This window comes from Accipiter gentilis, chromosome 6, assembly GCF_929443795.1.
Source record: "Accipiter gentilis chromosome 6, bAccGen1.1, whole genome shotgun sequence".
Lineage (NCBI taxonomy): Eukaryota > Metazoa > Chordata > Aves > Accipitriformes > Accipitridae > Astur > Astur gentilis.
This window is the reverse complement of record NC_064885.1, coordinates 204,737-218,885: the sequence shown is the minus strand read 5'-3', so window position 1 is coordinate 218,885 and position 14,149 is coordinate 204,737. Positions and strand designations below refer to the sequence as shown.

General features: G+C 39.1%; 1 protein-coding gene across 7 annotated transcripts in view; it reads left to right on the top strand.

Moving 5' to 3' along the window:
- PITPNM3 (PITPNM family member 3) overlaps positions 1 to 13,722 on the top strand; it is a 137,106-nt gene extending 123,384 nt beyond the window's left edge. For all 7 annotated transcript variants that reach the window (XM_049803085.1, XM_049803083.1, XM_049803079.1 and 4 more), the window contains 6 exons: positions 139 to 255; positions 4,333 to 4,481; positions 6,507 to 6,656; positions 7,511 to 7,694; positions 8,094 to 8,222; positions 8,617 to 13,722. In XM_049803085.1, coding sequence (XP_049659042.1) covers positions 139 to 255; positions 4,333 to 4,481; positions 6,507 to 6,656; positions 7,511 to 7,694; positions 8,094 to 8,222; positions 8,617 to 8,925 — 1,038 coding nt within the window. In that variant the 3' untranslated portion in view covers positions 8,926 to 13,722. The remainder of the gene's footprint in view (positions 1 to 138; positions 256 to 4,332; positions 4,482 to 6,506; positions 6,657 to 7,510; positions 7,695 to 8,093; positions 8,223 to 8,616) is intronic.
- The last annotated feature ends 427 nt before the right edge of the window (positions 13,723 to 14,149 follow it).

Here is a 14,149-nt window from a genome sequence, read left to right as displayed (position 1 = left end):
GATGCTCTAATGTGCACTGTGATGTACCTCAGACACCCTGTCCAGGAATGTGTTTCCGTGTCACTGTTAATAAATAACATAAGAGAGCCTCATTACAAGAGCGAACACTACCCTTCCCACCTTCTGCTCTTATTTCAGAATGTGACTGCTAATCACCGAGCTAATGATGTCATTGCAGCAGAAGACGGTCCTCAGGTACTAGTTGGGCGCTTTATGTATGGACCTCTGGACATGGTAGCTTTAACAGGTGAAAAGGTAAAGTCTGAGTAATCAATTTCCTTACTTTTCTGAACCAGCTTTTACTAGAAACAGTTTTTGAATGTAGCACATGTATAGTACCAGAGAAAGCCTTACAGTGAGGGGAAGTATGTCACTAGCCCCCACCACTTCAGCAAAAATATGCTGTAAGTGGGCTTTCCTGATAGCTGACCTTTTTCCCAGCTTATCCTTCTTACATGATGCTGGCCATCTCCTCTGGTTAATGATGAGTGTGCTGTGCAGTAATTTCTGAACCTGTCATCCGATCATACCACCTACTGGACACAATGAACTTTTTGAGCAAGGAGGAAAAAGAATTTTATAGTGGTTGGCAAATCACTACAAGAAACATTTATATCCTCTTATCCAGGTAAGACAACTAGATAAAGGAATAAGGATTCTAGAGCCTAGGTGGCTGCTGTTTCTCTTACACATGGAAGAGTAAAGATTAGTTTTAGAATTTAAGTAATATGTGACACGATTGGAACTGTCTCTCCTAAAGCTGCCTCCAGTAGCCAGGCTTACAGGTAACAAAGCCAAGCATTAAGAGAACACATTTGTTCATATTCACCGAGACTGTAAGATTTTTTTGTGGAAATTAACAAAGCAATGCTTCTGAGCTGAAGGTAAAACTGAAGCATGGAGGCTTCACTTGGCCTGTTTTGTGGGTGCCCATTCTGCTAAGATGCAGCACTAACCTGATGCATCTAGGGATCAGCCTGCTGACAGCGTGCCTTCTTTGGAGCGTATTTGCTAGTGCAAATGGCAGAGATGGATGTTTCTGGAACCATGTTTCTGATGACCATGCTTCTGTCACAGCTGGGCTTTTGTTAGTCAACTCCACAAGACATAAGTGATGTGCTGCTTCTAAGATTTTGTCGTAGAATTCAACATAACCTGTGCTGATATACACATTGAACTGTCAATATAAGTTATGGTTATATTTTTAAGACCGTCGTCACTGCTTCAATCTTATCCCATATGGTTTGTAAAAAAACTTAAAGCAGCCCCATCACTTGAGCTTACATGCAAGACAGGATCATAGATTTTGTCTGATTTTGAAGATTTTAATCATAGCTTTTTACTAGCTTTTATAAATTTCTTCAATCTGATCACATTTTATTCATTGATAAGGTTCTTCTGGCACAACGATTAATAGGGCACCAAAGGAGTTCATAGTGGTCCTATGAAGAACACCGAAATTGTATGGTTCCAAGACTTAATAATTTCCTCTTTGTGCCATTTCTCAAATGTAAGTTCAAAACGTCAGATAAATTTATCTGAGTGTATTGGATTGCATCGAAGCTCTTCAATTAGATCTTAGTCAGGAAGACTGCAAATCAAAGCTGTGTAGGTAATGAATCTCCTGCCATGCGTTATTTGTGCCTATATCCTGGCAATTCCTCAGGTCAAAAGTTGGACACTCTTGTAACTGATACAGTGCAGAAATTAGAAGAAACCATTTTTACCACAATACCATTGAATCTGTCAAAGGAAAAGCCATACCTCTCCCACCTTCCCTAGTGGGAATTAGAGTGGGGGAAGGACTTTTAGGTCAATTAGCACTGTGGCCTGCAGACTTGAGCAGACCTTGAATTGTTAGTTTGAGTATGACAGGTGAACCTGATCTGCTCTGTCACATCACGGTGCTATCCTCAGCGGGCAGGAAATTTCCCCTGAACCTCATCTGCTTTGGGTGGCTCCTGTGGAGGCACAACAGAGTAGTGATAATGGGGATGAGGCCATCTGGTCAAGACAAGGAGACAGGAGCTTAAGCTTATCTGAGAGTCTCTGACAATAGTATCCCTCATGCTCCCACGGGACTGGCCACCTAAGTAATCTCAGCTTCAGTCTGTTGACCTATTAGAAAATGTTAATTAACCTGAGGTGGGCTTGACGTGCCAGTTTTTACTGAGGCAAGCATCAGTCCTGGAAACTACCCTTGTTTTCCCAGGAAGTCCTAAAAGGGGCCTGTTGGGGTTTCTACAGTTTTGTAGAGTGGATTCATTTTAGCCCTGGGTCTTTTACTGAGATGAATTTAGGCTGGTAAAAAAGACAAGATATTCAGTGTTTTAGTGTGCAAATGCAAACTATGTTGAAGATGCATTTCGGTGCTTTTCCTGAGGCCAGAGGTGTGTCTCTGGGATTTACTTAACCCGTTATTTTCTGGCTGTTATAGTCTAATGTTTTTCCTCCCTACATAGATGATTGTATGGTGGCTGATTGCCTTGAAGTCGTACTCCTATTTCAGAAGGATAGGGGTAAACAATAAGCTGTGTTTCTGCAGTGGGAAAACAGATTGATAGTATGCTTGGGTATTGATTAGAATCCTGTCATTAAAATCTCTTGAAAGAAATTGCTAAGTAAAAATGCTAAGATTATTACTAATTAGTGCATTGGGGAGAATTCCATACTCAGTGTTTTATTACTGATAGTTTTCATTCTAATTTTGAGGGATTTCAAAACTAATAGAAATACTATCTGTATTTTTTTTTTATGCTTGTATGTTGTCCCTCCAAGGATCTCAAGAAACTTTACATAAAATGCTATATTTCATAATCTCCTGATGTGGAAAGGGAAAACTGAGCCAGAATGACCACAGTCAGCAGAATGCTGTTGTAGTAGCTTTCACATTAATATTGAAAAAAGAAAATGTTGATCTGAAAGGACTGTAGTTGTGCAGATTTTTCATAATGCCCAATGCAAACTTAAAACTACTTTTCTGAACCACACATACACACACACACACACCCCGCCCCCACCTTTAATGGCTTGACGTGAGAAAATGTTTAAATGGGAAGAATAGAAGGTAAGAACAGAATGGCTGAGTAAAACAAAGTTAGAAGTATGATTCTCAAAAGAGGATATTTCTGTTCCTTGTTAGGTCTTGTATTCCTTTGTAGGTTGGAAGGAAGTTAGATTTTCCCCTAGCAAATCATAAAAATGTTTTCCTTGGCCCTCTCACTGGTAATGGTGCATCTGAAAGTTGGAAATTCGGAATCGATTAGGGTACAAAGTGAACCTTTCTCCTACTTATACCATCCAAGACTTTAAAGAAGCAGTTGGTCCACATCTGTATTCAAACTCTGAATTCACTTTGCAGTCAAAAAGCAGAAGAAAGGAGTAAACCCATTGTTTGATCCTGATAACACTTCTGGTTCAGCAATACCTGGCATTTCTTCCCTTGCACCAAAGCTCATACCTTAGAAAAATTAATTTCTGAATTTCATCAGTTTGGAATAGTTTTAGTGTTATTTATGGTTACATCCGAATGTCGTGTAACATCATAATGTCCAAGAAGAGCATATCTGCATAGTTATCAAGGTTATCAACACAAGTAGCATCATCTTGTAAGCTGCTGGTGAATATTGTAGAGTATTTGGTGGCATGCTGAGCACTGAAGAAATCCACATAAACCTTGTATGCCTAAGTTCTGTAAAACTTGAGTACAGAAGGAGAGCTTGGCAGATACCTCCCTCAGATTTACCAATGTACTTATTGCTCAAAAGTGCCAGTTCAAGTCAGACAAAGTATTTAATACACTTTACGTTAATTTTGATGAAATATTTCAGTTGAAGAAAGCCATATTGATGAAACCTTTTGAAAAAAAAAAAATCTTGATAATTTGAAGTGTTTAGGTTTTGCATTTGTAGGCAACGTTATGATTTGAGAAAGATTTCATTTTGCTAATAACCAGATGAAATTTTCCATTTTGTAGGCTTAGTATGCAAAAATCTATTATACACATGCAAGCTGAAATGATCTTTTTTCTAGTTTAGGGTTCCTGCCAAATTTCTGAGCTCTATACCCTCGTTTGACACCTGCAGTGCTAAGCTAAGTGCTTTAAATGATGAAGGCAATAAGATCTTGTATTGTGTGTTAGGAAGCATTTTCTGATTGAGAGGACCCTCTGTGAAGTTTTTACTGAGTTTTGAAGTTCCTTCAAACTTCCTTGTAAGCTTTTAGTACAAGCCATAATTGGAGATACTAATGTGATCTGGGCTTGGCAGGCCTTGTAAATAGAGGGCATGTTGCCTACTATCACACTAGATGACTGTTTCGTTGTTTTTGCAGGTTGATATCTTCATAATGACTGAGCCATCTTCGGGTAGGTGGGTGTACTTTGACACAGAGATATCCAACAGCAGTGGCCGGATATCCTACAACATACCCAAACAGAAGAGACTGAGAGTTGGTGTGTATCCCATCAAAATGGTGGTCAGGTAATAGCTCCAAGCTGGAAGTACAGCTGTGGTGGGTTGCTGTGATCAGAAAGACACTGAGGTGTACAAGATTGAAGGAGGTGCAGAGGGAGATTTCGGTCAGTTAGTTATCTTTTCTTGGTCTTGTCGCTGTGTTGTCAGCTTAGATTTGAAGCAGTGATCATCTGTTTACTGGCCAGTTTGGAGGTGCCCAGCCCAATGGGTTTATCCTTACTGCAACACAAATCCTCAGTGAAGTTCAATTTAGGAGCACTTGGTCTTGCAAAAATATGGGGATTGGATGACTGTAATCAGTCTTCTTGTGGCAAGAATGTATGACTTGGGATATTTTGCAGCCTGTTTATTTGGGAAAAGACTGCTGAAAGGTATAGCTTTGTGTTCTTCAAGACTGATAAGAAGCTTTTCTCATTGAAATTAATGGTAGAGGATGTACCACCTTGCTCTCAGCCACCTGTTTGTTGATGTCAGGCTCATCAAAAGTTACCTTAATTCTGTACTCAAGACCATGTTTATTCTCAATTGGGGGAAAAAAAACCCCAACAAACAAAACCACCCCCACCCCCCCCAAACCCCGGTACATGAAAATAACAATTCATTGAAGTAAAATCAGTCAGCTCTCCTAGCTTGGAGCATTTCTTAAAAATCTCAATGCTAAGTAAAGCATGAAGAATGAAGATGCGTGAAATAAATTTGTTGGCCTAGGTGCAGGACTTGGGTAGCTGTGCTTTTAAAAAATCTTATGTTTAATAAAAGCCTAGTTTGATTTAATACGGAGTTTTAGTTTAATATTGAACTTAGAATTAAATTGCCTAGCCACTTAGGAAGTAGCTTTACAGCTTCCCTTGAATCCCTACTTCAGAGGCTAAATCAGTGGGAGGAATTTAGCTGAAACAGAATGTGTTAATACCCACCAGTTAACCAAGTCCAAAGTCAATTTACGATCTTATGTAGTGCTAACTGAGGGGGAAGAAATGTTTTACCTCAGTGTAATAGACAGTTCAAGAAAAGAGAGTTACTTCAAAACTAATTAAGGTGTATTCAGAAGCTAAGGTCCCATGGGCTTTTAGACTGCAGGAGTAAGTTTCAAACAGGAATGAAAGAAATTGTCCTGTCTTTGCTCATTAAGCTGTGCACACATATCGTAAGAATCTTCATCATCAGACATAAATTTCTAGATCATACAATAATCATCTTTCTAAATGAAAGAAGATGTGGTCTCCGGGTTACATTTCTTAGGGAACGTGAGGTCATGAGATGGTAAGAGCTTTGGATCACTTTGTGCTTTAATGTCCAGACCTCTTGAGGAAAATACATCATGAGAAGATTGCATTTTGCATGCTTTTCCATGAGAAAAGCCATCTACGATTGCATTTATCTTTGAGTTTAGGATTGTTTCGGGGTGGGCTTTTTTTTTCTCTCTCTCTTTTTTCTCCTCACTTTTCTGGATTCGCATTCCCATTGTAATTTGCAAGGATAGAGGGATGGGTAATGCTAGTATTACCAGCTGTTTAGCTAATGGAAAAAAGCTGATTTGTGTAAGTACATGCCAGTAAAAGGTGCATATAAATTCTTCCCTTGTAAGTTTTAATAATTTGCAAGTAACTGTAGACTGCTGGAAAAAAAAATGTAGCTAATTTCTGTGTGTGTGTATGTATGTGTGTGCATATATATAGCATTCATGTCTTATATGTGTACATATATAGACATATATATACACATATATAGACAGATAGCATGTTTGAGTACTTCAGGCTGGTTTGGGTTCTTTTTTTTCCTAATTCTTTTAGATATTTATACACATGTGATTTCTTATTAAAGTCAGCTTCCAAATTTCTCTTTGGAAAGCTATTTCCTAAAAGTAAGTTTTAATTGCCCCACATAGGACTGAAATCAGAAGCCCTATTTGACAGCGATTTTTGAAGCTGTAGATCCAGACAAATCTAATTTCAGGTCTTAACTAGAACGTGCAGAAAATGCATTCCGACTTTTTGCTTTTTTAATGTATTTATTGCTTTGACTCTCCAGAGGGGACCAGAGCAGTGCTGCAAGTTACCTGACTGTGCTTCCCCGAGGAATGGAATGTGTTGTATTCAGCATTGACGGTTCATTTGCAGCAAGTGTTTCAATTATGGGAAGTGACCCCAAAGTCCGAGCTGGGGCTGTTGATGTTGTCAGGTAAGCGAGGTTTGCACCCTTCACTCTTTAAATCTCTGGCTTTCCTGTTTGAACACAATAGGAAGGAAAAGGGCAGAATAGGTTTTTTTACTAAATAAACAACAGTTCTTTAAAGGCCAGGACTCTTTGTAGATATATTTCTGTATTTGCTTGGACATCAGGTCTGCCTGATTTTCAGGGGAATCTTAGAATGCTGTGGTTTACTTTGAGTTTCGTAGTTTAAGTTGCCAAAAGATTAAAACTTGCTTCTTGGGAATATGGCCTTAAAGTGTGTGCAGTGAAGTAATAATGATTCTACTGTGATGAGCAAAGAGTATATTTTGTGTTTCACTAACTTCAAATAAGGGCATCTACTTCAAAAATATCAAGTGCCATGAATGCAAGAGCATATTTTGGAGGAAAAATTAAAAGGCCTTTTAATCCATTCTTGCAAGTCTGTTGATTGTTGCGCTGGATGGGGAAATACAGCTCTCATTTTGGAACTTGCATGGGAATGGAGGGATGTCAGTTTTCAAGGGTTTCCACTCTTTACAGCTGAAATGGCAGGAAATCTCATTAAAAGTTTCAGAGATATAGCAGGACTTGATGTGTAGCAAGGTCTATTCAAAGTACATTTTTAAATAGCTGTCATATTTTGTATAACATATTGTATAAGAATCTGTCTTGCTTCCCTCCATCTCCCTCAAGATGTAGACATTATTACTTAATTTCTTGATAAGAGCAGAGACAGGCATGCTGCTTTCCACTTGTTGAAGGATAATGTCTGACTTCCAACTGTGTCTGTGCTGAGCAAAAAAATGATGGGTATTCTCTTTCTGCACCTACATAATTTATTTACCTGCTGTTTCTGACAGGCATTGGCAGGACCTGGGATATCTGATTATCTATATTACTGGCCGTCCAGATATGCAAAAACAGCGTGTGGTTTCATGGCTGTCTCAACACAACTTTCCACAAGGGATGATCTTCTTCTCAGATGGACTTGTCCATGACCCACTGCGACAAAAGACCATTTTTCTCCGGAATCTCATGCAAGAGGTACTAGAAACCTGTTTATAACCTTAAAACTTTTTCTAGAGAATATCATCTAGTGAAGTTAGAGTTCTCTCTTCCTTTTGAACAGTAAATCTCACTGGCCATCACAAAGTCTTTTATGCCATTTATCATTTCTTTTCTCACTTTTTAAAGAGCAAGGAAGGTTGATAAAACATCCAAAGGGGCCTCCTGGCATGACAAATAAATGAACTGCTTGTTCTGCCCTATGTGCATATCTGTAGTTGTTGCTGGCATGCAGGCAGACAGATTTAGCTTTCTGTGGTTTACAGAAGGAGGTTGTTAACTATGAACTCATCGGCTGCTTCACTGCAAAACAAGTGCCATCCTTGTAGTGCGTAGTGTTCAATAGAGCGTTCACTTTGGAAGTAATATTTGTTTCAGTGCCACATCAAAATCTGTGCCGCATATGGTTCCATGAAGGATATTTCTGTGTACAATGTCTTGGCTCTGTCGCCATCCCAGATCTACATAGTTGGACGATCAACAAAGAAATACCAGGCGCAGTGTCAAGTAAGTAACTCTTGCTACTCAATCAGGAAGTCCTAGGGGGAGCAAGGAAATGCATGTGTCTGAATGCACGTGCAAACACACACACACACACAAAGAGCAGAGACAATGTTTCAGAGAAAGAAGAGCATTTTTTATTTCAGATGAGGCATTTTCTGGCAAGGTGAATAGGAAAGAGAATTGAGTGGTCATAGGTTGTATCTGTAAGTGCATGCATCGCGTATTGCTGAATGACAAAATGGAACAGGTTACTGAAAAAAAACAGTAAGGGGAGAGGAGTATTAGTACTCTGTAGGTATCTAACTGGGATGCCAAAGATAGGAACTTAATTCCTCATAGAACTCGTAGGTTGAGGCAGCAGTAATTTGTCACTCCCTTTCTTTCCTTCCTATTTCAGTTCCTCAGTGAAGGTTATGCAGCCCACTTGGCCTCGCTGGAGTTCAGTCTCCATTCACGACCCAAAAAGAACAACTCTCGGATGATCTTGAGGAAAGGCAGCTTTGGCCTCCACTCCCAACCTGAGTTTTTGCGCAAGAGAAACCACCTCCGCAGGACTATGTCCGTACAGCAACCTGACCCACCTTCTTCAAACCCCAAGCCAGAGCGTGCCCAGAGCCAGCCTGAATCAGACAAAGATCATGACAGGCATTTGCCCTCCATTGCTTGGGTTCGAGGTGGAGTTCACAAATTTGAATCTGTCCCCTAGGAAGCTTGGGAATATAGATCTTGGGTGCACCCCATTAAACTTGTAGGCATGCCTCAAAGATAATATTTAGGCAGCTTCAAACTAAGAGTCATAGAGGGGAACCTGTACCTCGGAGTCTTCCCTGCTCTGGAATCTGCCTTCTTACATCAATTGGGGAACCACCAGGCTGTTCCTCTTGACATGTTTATTGGGAAATTTTAAAACAATCTAAAACTATCGCAAGTGCTTATAACATCAAAGCAACAGGAAATATCTTTGGTTATTTTTTACAACAGATACAATAAAATGTGCAATAAGAGAAAAAAGCTGTAACAGGCTGATTTTACTCAGAAGAGGGATTGTGGCATCAGTTAGCTAGCTGCACCCGAAACAGTATAAATAGTAGGTCCCATAGGTTACAGAGAAGGTTTACACTTTAAATAGTTGTATCTGTTTCCACTTTTGATAAAGCGATACACTTGCAAGGGAAGCAGAGGTGGGAACTACAATAATGGGTGGTCTGGATTTGTACAGCAAGATGCTTTTTGGGTGCCTTAAACCCAAGACTTCCTTTCAGCTTACAGTGTTGGTCAACAGACCCCAACATGGGCACTTAAGTTTGTGTGAGGTGCTGGACATCAAGTAAATGGGAGAACTCCACTTATGAACCAATCATAAAAGCTTCATGTTAGAAATAAATGTGTCTGCCACAGTTTGAAGCAGTTAGTGTTGCTGTATACAAAGTAATGTGCAAGTGTACAAAGATCACATTGTTTTGTGGAACTTGGTGACAGTGCAAAATGTGTAGACTACTCTGAGTAAGGAGATGGCTCTGACCACTCAGTCCGAGAGACAGATCCTGAGATGGTAAACTAAAGGGAGCCCTTTTACTAAGGGATCTGCAAACTTCAGAGCAACCACTTTTTTCATTATTCTAACTAGAATCTTTACACTGGAGGAGGAAAAAAGTAATGGAATTCCTGTGGGTAAATTGTTTACCTTCTCATGCTATATAGCAACTGCTGTGTTAAGACAATGTATAGCATTCAGAATTACAGCATTTGAGCTTCAAAGAAAGTTCATGCCAAATTACAGATGCCAAATAGACGTTCTCCTACTGATTTAAATTTCTCTTGGATCTCTCAGTGAACTTAGTAGAAGTAAAATGTGTGAAATTTTCCCTAAGTGGTAATATTTCTGAAGTGTTGTAGTTAGTTTAACATAGTAGCAGTTTGCAGATTCTTCATGCAGATACTTCCACTGCACTAAATTCACCAAGAGAACTTTCATGACCGAACTGAAGCATGTTTTAAAATCTGCAGTGAAGTTACAAGTGCACATAAAAAACCTTTTCTTTAAAAGTTAAAACCAGACTATTGACACTGAGAAAGCTTGAAGTCAATAGATTTTTTTCAAGTTGGTTGGTTTGTTTGTTTGTTCATTCATTTTTAATTTCAGGAAGTTGGGGTGGAAAGGGTGTCATGCCTTCCCCCTGCCCTTACTTTTAGGTTTTCCTAGTCTGTAGCTAGACCAGTCTCTCAACAAGTTTTTGGTTAATGATTTTGAAAGTTGACATGTGAAGCAAACAAGAAATGCAATGGAAAACTGTTAAGACAGTGCAGAACTAAGCCTAAGACTATACTTCCTATTCACCCAAAAGTTTCAGTGTGCTTTTTGAAGGGCATAGTAATGTGGCTTTTGCCTTAAAAGGCAGCAAAGTAACTTATAAATGGAGATCTTTTTTTTTTTTTTTTTAGACATTACTTGGCAAGATTGTCAGTTACCGATTTCAAACTTCCTGAAAGATCTCCGGCACATCAGTAATTTGTTTTTTATAATGCTTCCTTTAAGGGAAGCAGTAATCTTCGCTGGAGATTTAGGAAAGATGTTAAAAGTTTGGTAGCTCACACTAATTGGGAGCAGGAAACTACATTACAGGGGGCTGGGTTTTTATGCTCTGTTGCAAAGTCAGCCAGCTACAAAAGCTAAATGAACGATATCCACAAACTGCAATGAAGCAGTCTTCAAGTTTACAAATGCTTTCCCATTAGTGTCACACCTAGTTCTTTAACCCACAAACTTGGAGGAATTATTATGTGTTCCATCTTGGCCCACTGTGTGTATTAATTCTAATCACATAGTTCATTTCTTCTCCTGTCCTCTGCAGCTAGGAGGAGATTGCACAAGTACAGCAGACTCAATCTCCCTCCAGTCAGTTCATTGTTAGCATGGTCCTGCTTGTTAGTCTTAAATAGGTATGGGAATCCAAGGTTTGTGGGGGAGGAACTCAATAGGCAGACTTTAAATTTGCTGAGGGCACCTAAAAGCAACATTGATTGCAAAGTTCTTTTTAAGCACTGGGTGTTGTGTAGCATGTCTCCTGATAGCAGTCACTGTTCCTGCTGCAAAGTTCAAAGCTAATGTTGCTTTAGCCATCTACCTCTGTCATCCAAGAGACTCCAAAATCTATTTTTCATTTTAAGTTGCTGTAGTAGAAAGGCCTACTTCATTTCAAAAGAGGGATCGTGTGTAATTCTGTGACGGTATTAAAGGAACTAGTGTCTGAGCACAAGGCTAGAGAAATCTAGGTTGTTAAGGTCTGTCTTTTGCAGACACGGTGACATTTTGCAGGGTACCTTGTCATGAAAATTCTGATTTTGTGTATTTCTATTAATAACTGGGTCACTTTCACGGTAGTCACTGTGCTGGCTTCTCTTAAGAATATTATGAGCTAATAGTAGTAAAACAAATGCTAGTCTGCGTGCATGATTTAGAGTGGTAACAATTTCAAAGTGTCTACACATGGTATTGAAATCAAGCTGAAAACATTTTCCCTAACTTCGTTTCCTAGAATATATGGGAGTTCATGTGGCCTTTGCATAATTCCAACACTACTTATTGCTCAGGGATAGAATGGTTTATCTCCTGATCACATGCCTCCAGCTGAGCACTTTGGCAAACAGTGATACAGGCATTAGCTTGGAGGTTAAGGCTTCATGTTAATTAGAAGCTGATCTTTTGAAACATCAGATGCCAGATGCATTTGTTTTGAAAGCACTAGCCAGTTGCCGCTAAAAGGGTAAAACAACTTCTGCTGGAGCTGAGTGTATGAACAAGATGAGTGTGATTTTAGACATCTCACAACTAGGCTGGCAGGCAGTTCAAAAAATACTGTGGCAGTGGCTGGGGACCTTATGCATGTTGAACCGTTAGCTTTTTTTTCCCCCAGCTATGCTTGGGGCAATCCCTGAGGTTTGCCTAATGAATCACTAGTTTTATAGCATAATTTTTCAGTCATGTTTTCTCTTAAGACATTTCCTTCTGGTCAGAATTATAGTTATACACTTTTCCCACATGAAACTACACACAGTGGTTCATGGGCATTCAGTTTGCTATTTGATTTCAGTTTTAATTGTGCTTTCACAGGATTATCAGTCTTCCTAAGCAGGCCATTTGCTGAGGATAGGCTTGATCCTACAGTCTTATTCTCTGATTGCAGGTCCTCATTGCTGCAGTCTCTGCAGTCTGCACTTAAAAATTTACAGGCTATGGAAGTGTTAAAGCATACACAGAAGGGAAAAGGGACAGAGAAGTCAGGTGGGAATGGTGGGTGCCCAAGGAACACAAGTTAGACTCATCAGCCGTTTCAGCACCTTTAGTGCCTCCAGTCTGTTACAGAAAAGCACATTCTTTTAACCTGCTGAATGGAGGAAGCATAAGTGAAACTGTAAACCACAAACCTGTTATTCCAGTGGGTGCTAAGGCAGCAGTACAAGTCAGTGCAAAGTAGGCCACAGTTGGAAGCATTTACTTCTTTGCCCTGTTGATATGGGTCCAGTTTAAAATTACTGTAAAAAAATGGCTGCGGTTAATAGCAGTGGTAGATTTATCTGAGATATTGTGAAAACACACCTTCACAACTGTGGTGTTTTGGTTTTGTGTGTGTGTGTATGTGTGTGTAGCTACTGGAAGACACCTTAAGTGAAGTTTTGGTTCTGCTTTCACAGCAAATTTCTAACCAATATACTTTAAAAAATACCTACAACAATGGCTGTTTATTTGTTTTTGTTGTCTAGTTAGCCAAGTTTGAAAAAAGATATCATTGTGTAAAGAGTGCAGAATATTCCACAGACCTGAATAGTGATGTTGATCCAAATATGCTTATTTTGAATAACCTTTTTTTTCACTAAAGTGTTTGCATACACTAGTGCTCTTGGAACAGATTCTTGCTTGACCAAAGTACTCCTGTTTATTTTTGTGGCATGGTTTATATCTATTCAGCATAACATTTTGTTAGGTGTAAAAATGACATGGTATTGGTAATTCCTTCTTGTTCATTGGGGTTCCTGAGACCTGCCATTTTGATTTGTTTACATGAAAATAAGAGTCTTAGTTCTTATAAATTACTTCACCTGTTCCTCTAGTAACTAGGGAAGTTGCTTCTAAACAGAGTTAAAACTTTCACTGGTTATGTAGAAGTGGAATTATCAGTGAGCTAGAGAAGGAAAAAAAAAGACACACCTTAATCTACTATTAAAATAAGCAGAACAATGACACTTTAACTGGAAGCTCCACTATTCTGCAAAATAGCCTTTTTTTGCCATTATGTTGTACCATTTATATATTGGAGTCTTTAGGTCAGGGCACTACTAATGTGTGTATTTAAGCAAATTCCCAATACTTAGATTTATAGTATCATCATGTACTTCACAGAATAAATTTAGAAGGGGAAAAAAAGTATTTCCATCTTTCTATAGTTTCCTGTCTTAAAATTGCTAAAAAGTTTGTTTATAAGCATTTTTAATAATATGTGAAATCAATAGGTATTTTCAGTTTTTAAAATTTGTAAGCAAGTGCAACAATTGTTACTGAACAAATAGGATTTTCCACAGGTTTCCCCCCCCCCCCCACCCCTTGCATCTAAGCCACCGAAAAGGTGAGTACATCATAAAAGTACTAGGTGATTGGAGTATGGGCATCTTTTTAATAAGCTGACTGGCTTAATAATGGAGACAAGATTTTACACTGCAATTTCATCATTTTTCTGATTAGAGCTTGAAATGTGGGATCTGAACTCAAGATTTCTGCATTGAATTGTTCATTTCAGGCATGCAGGGGAGAAAGTGGCACTTTCCATCCTCATCTGGAGCTGGTACAGGATAGAATTCCTATAAACACAAAATTTTCCAACTTAACCTCCTCAGCTTCTCTAAGAGCAATGATTCCTCATGGTCCGTGTTCATAG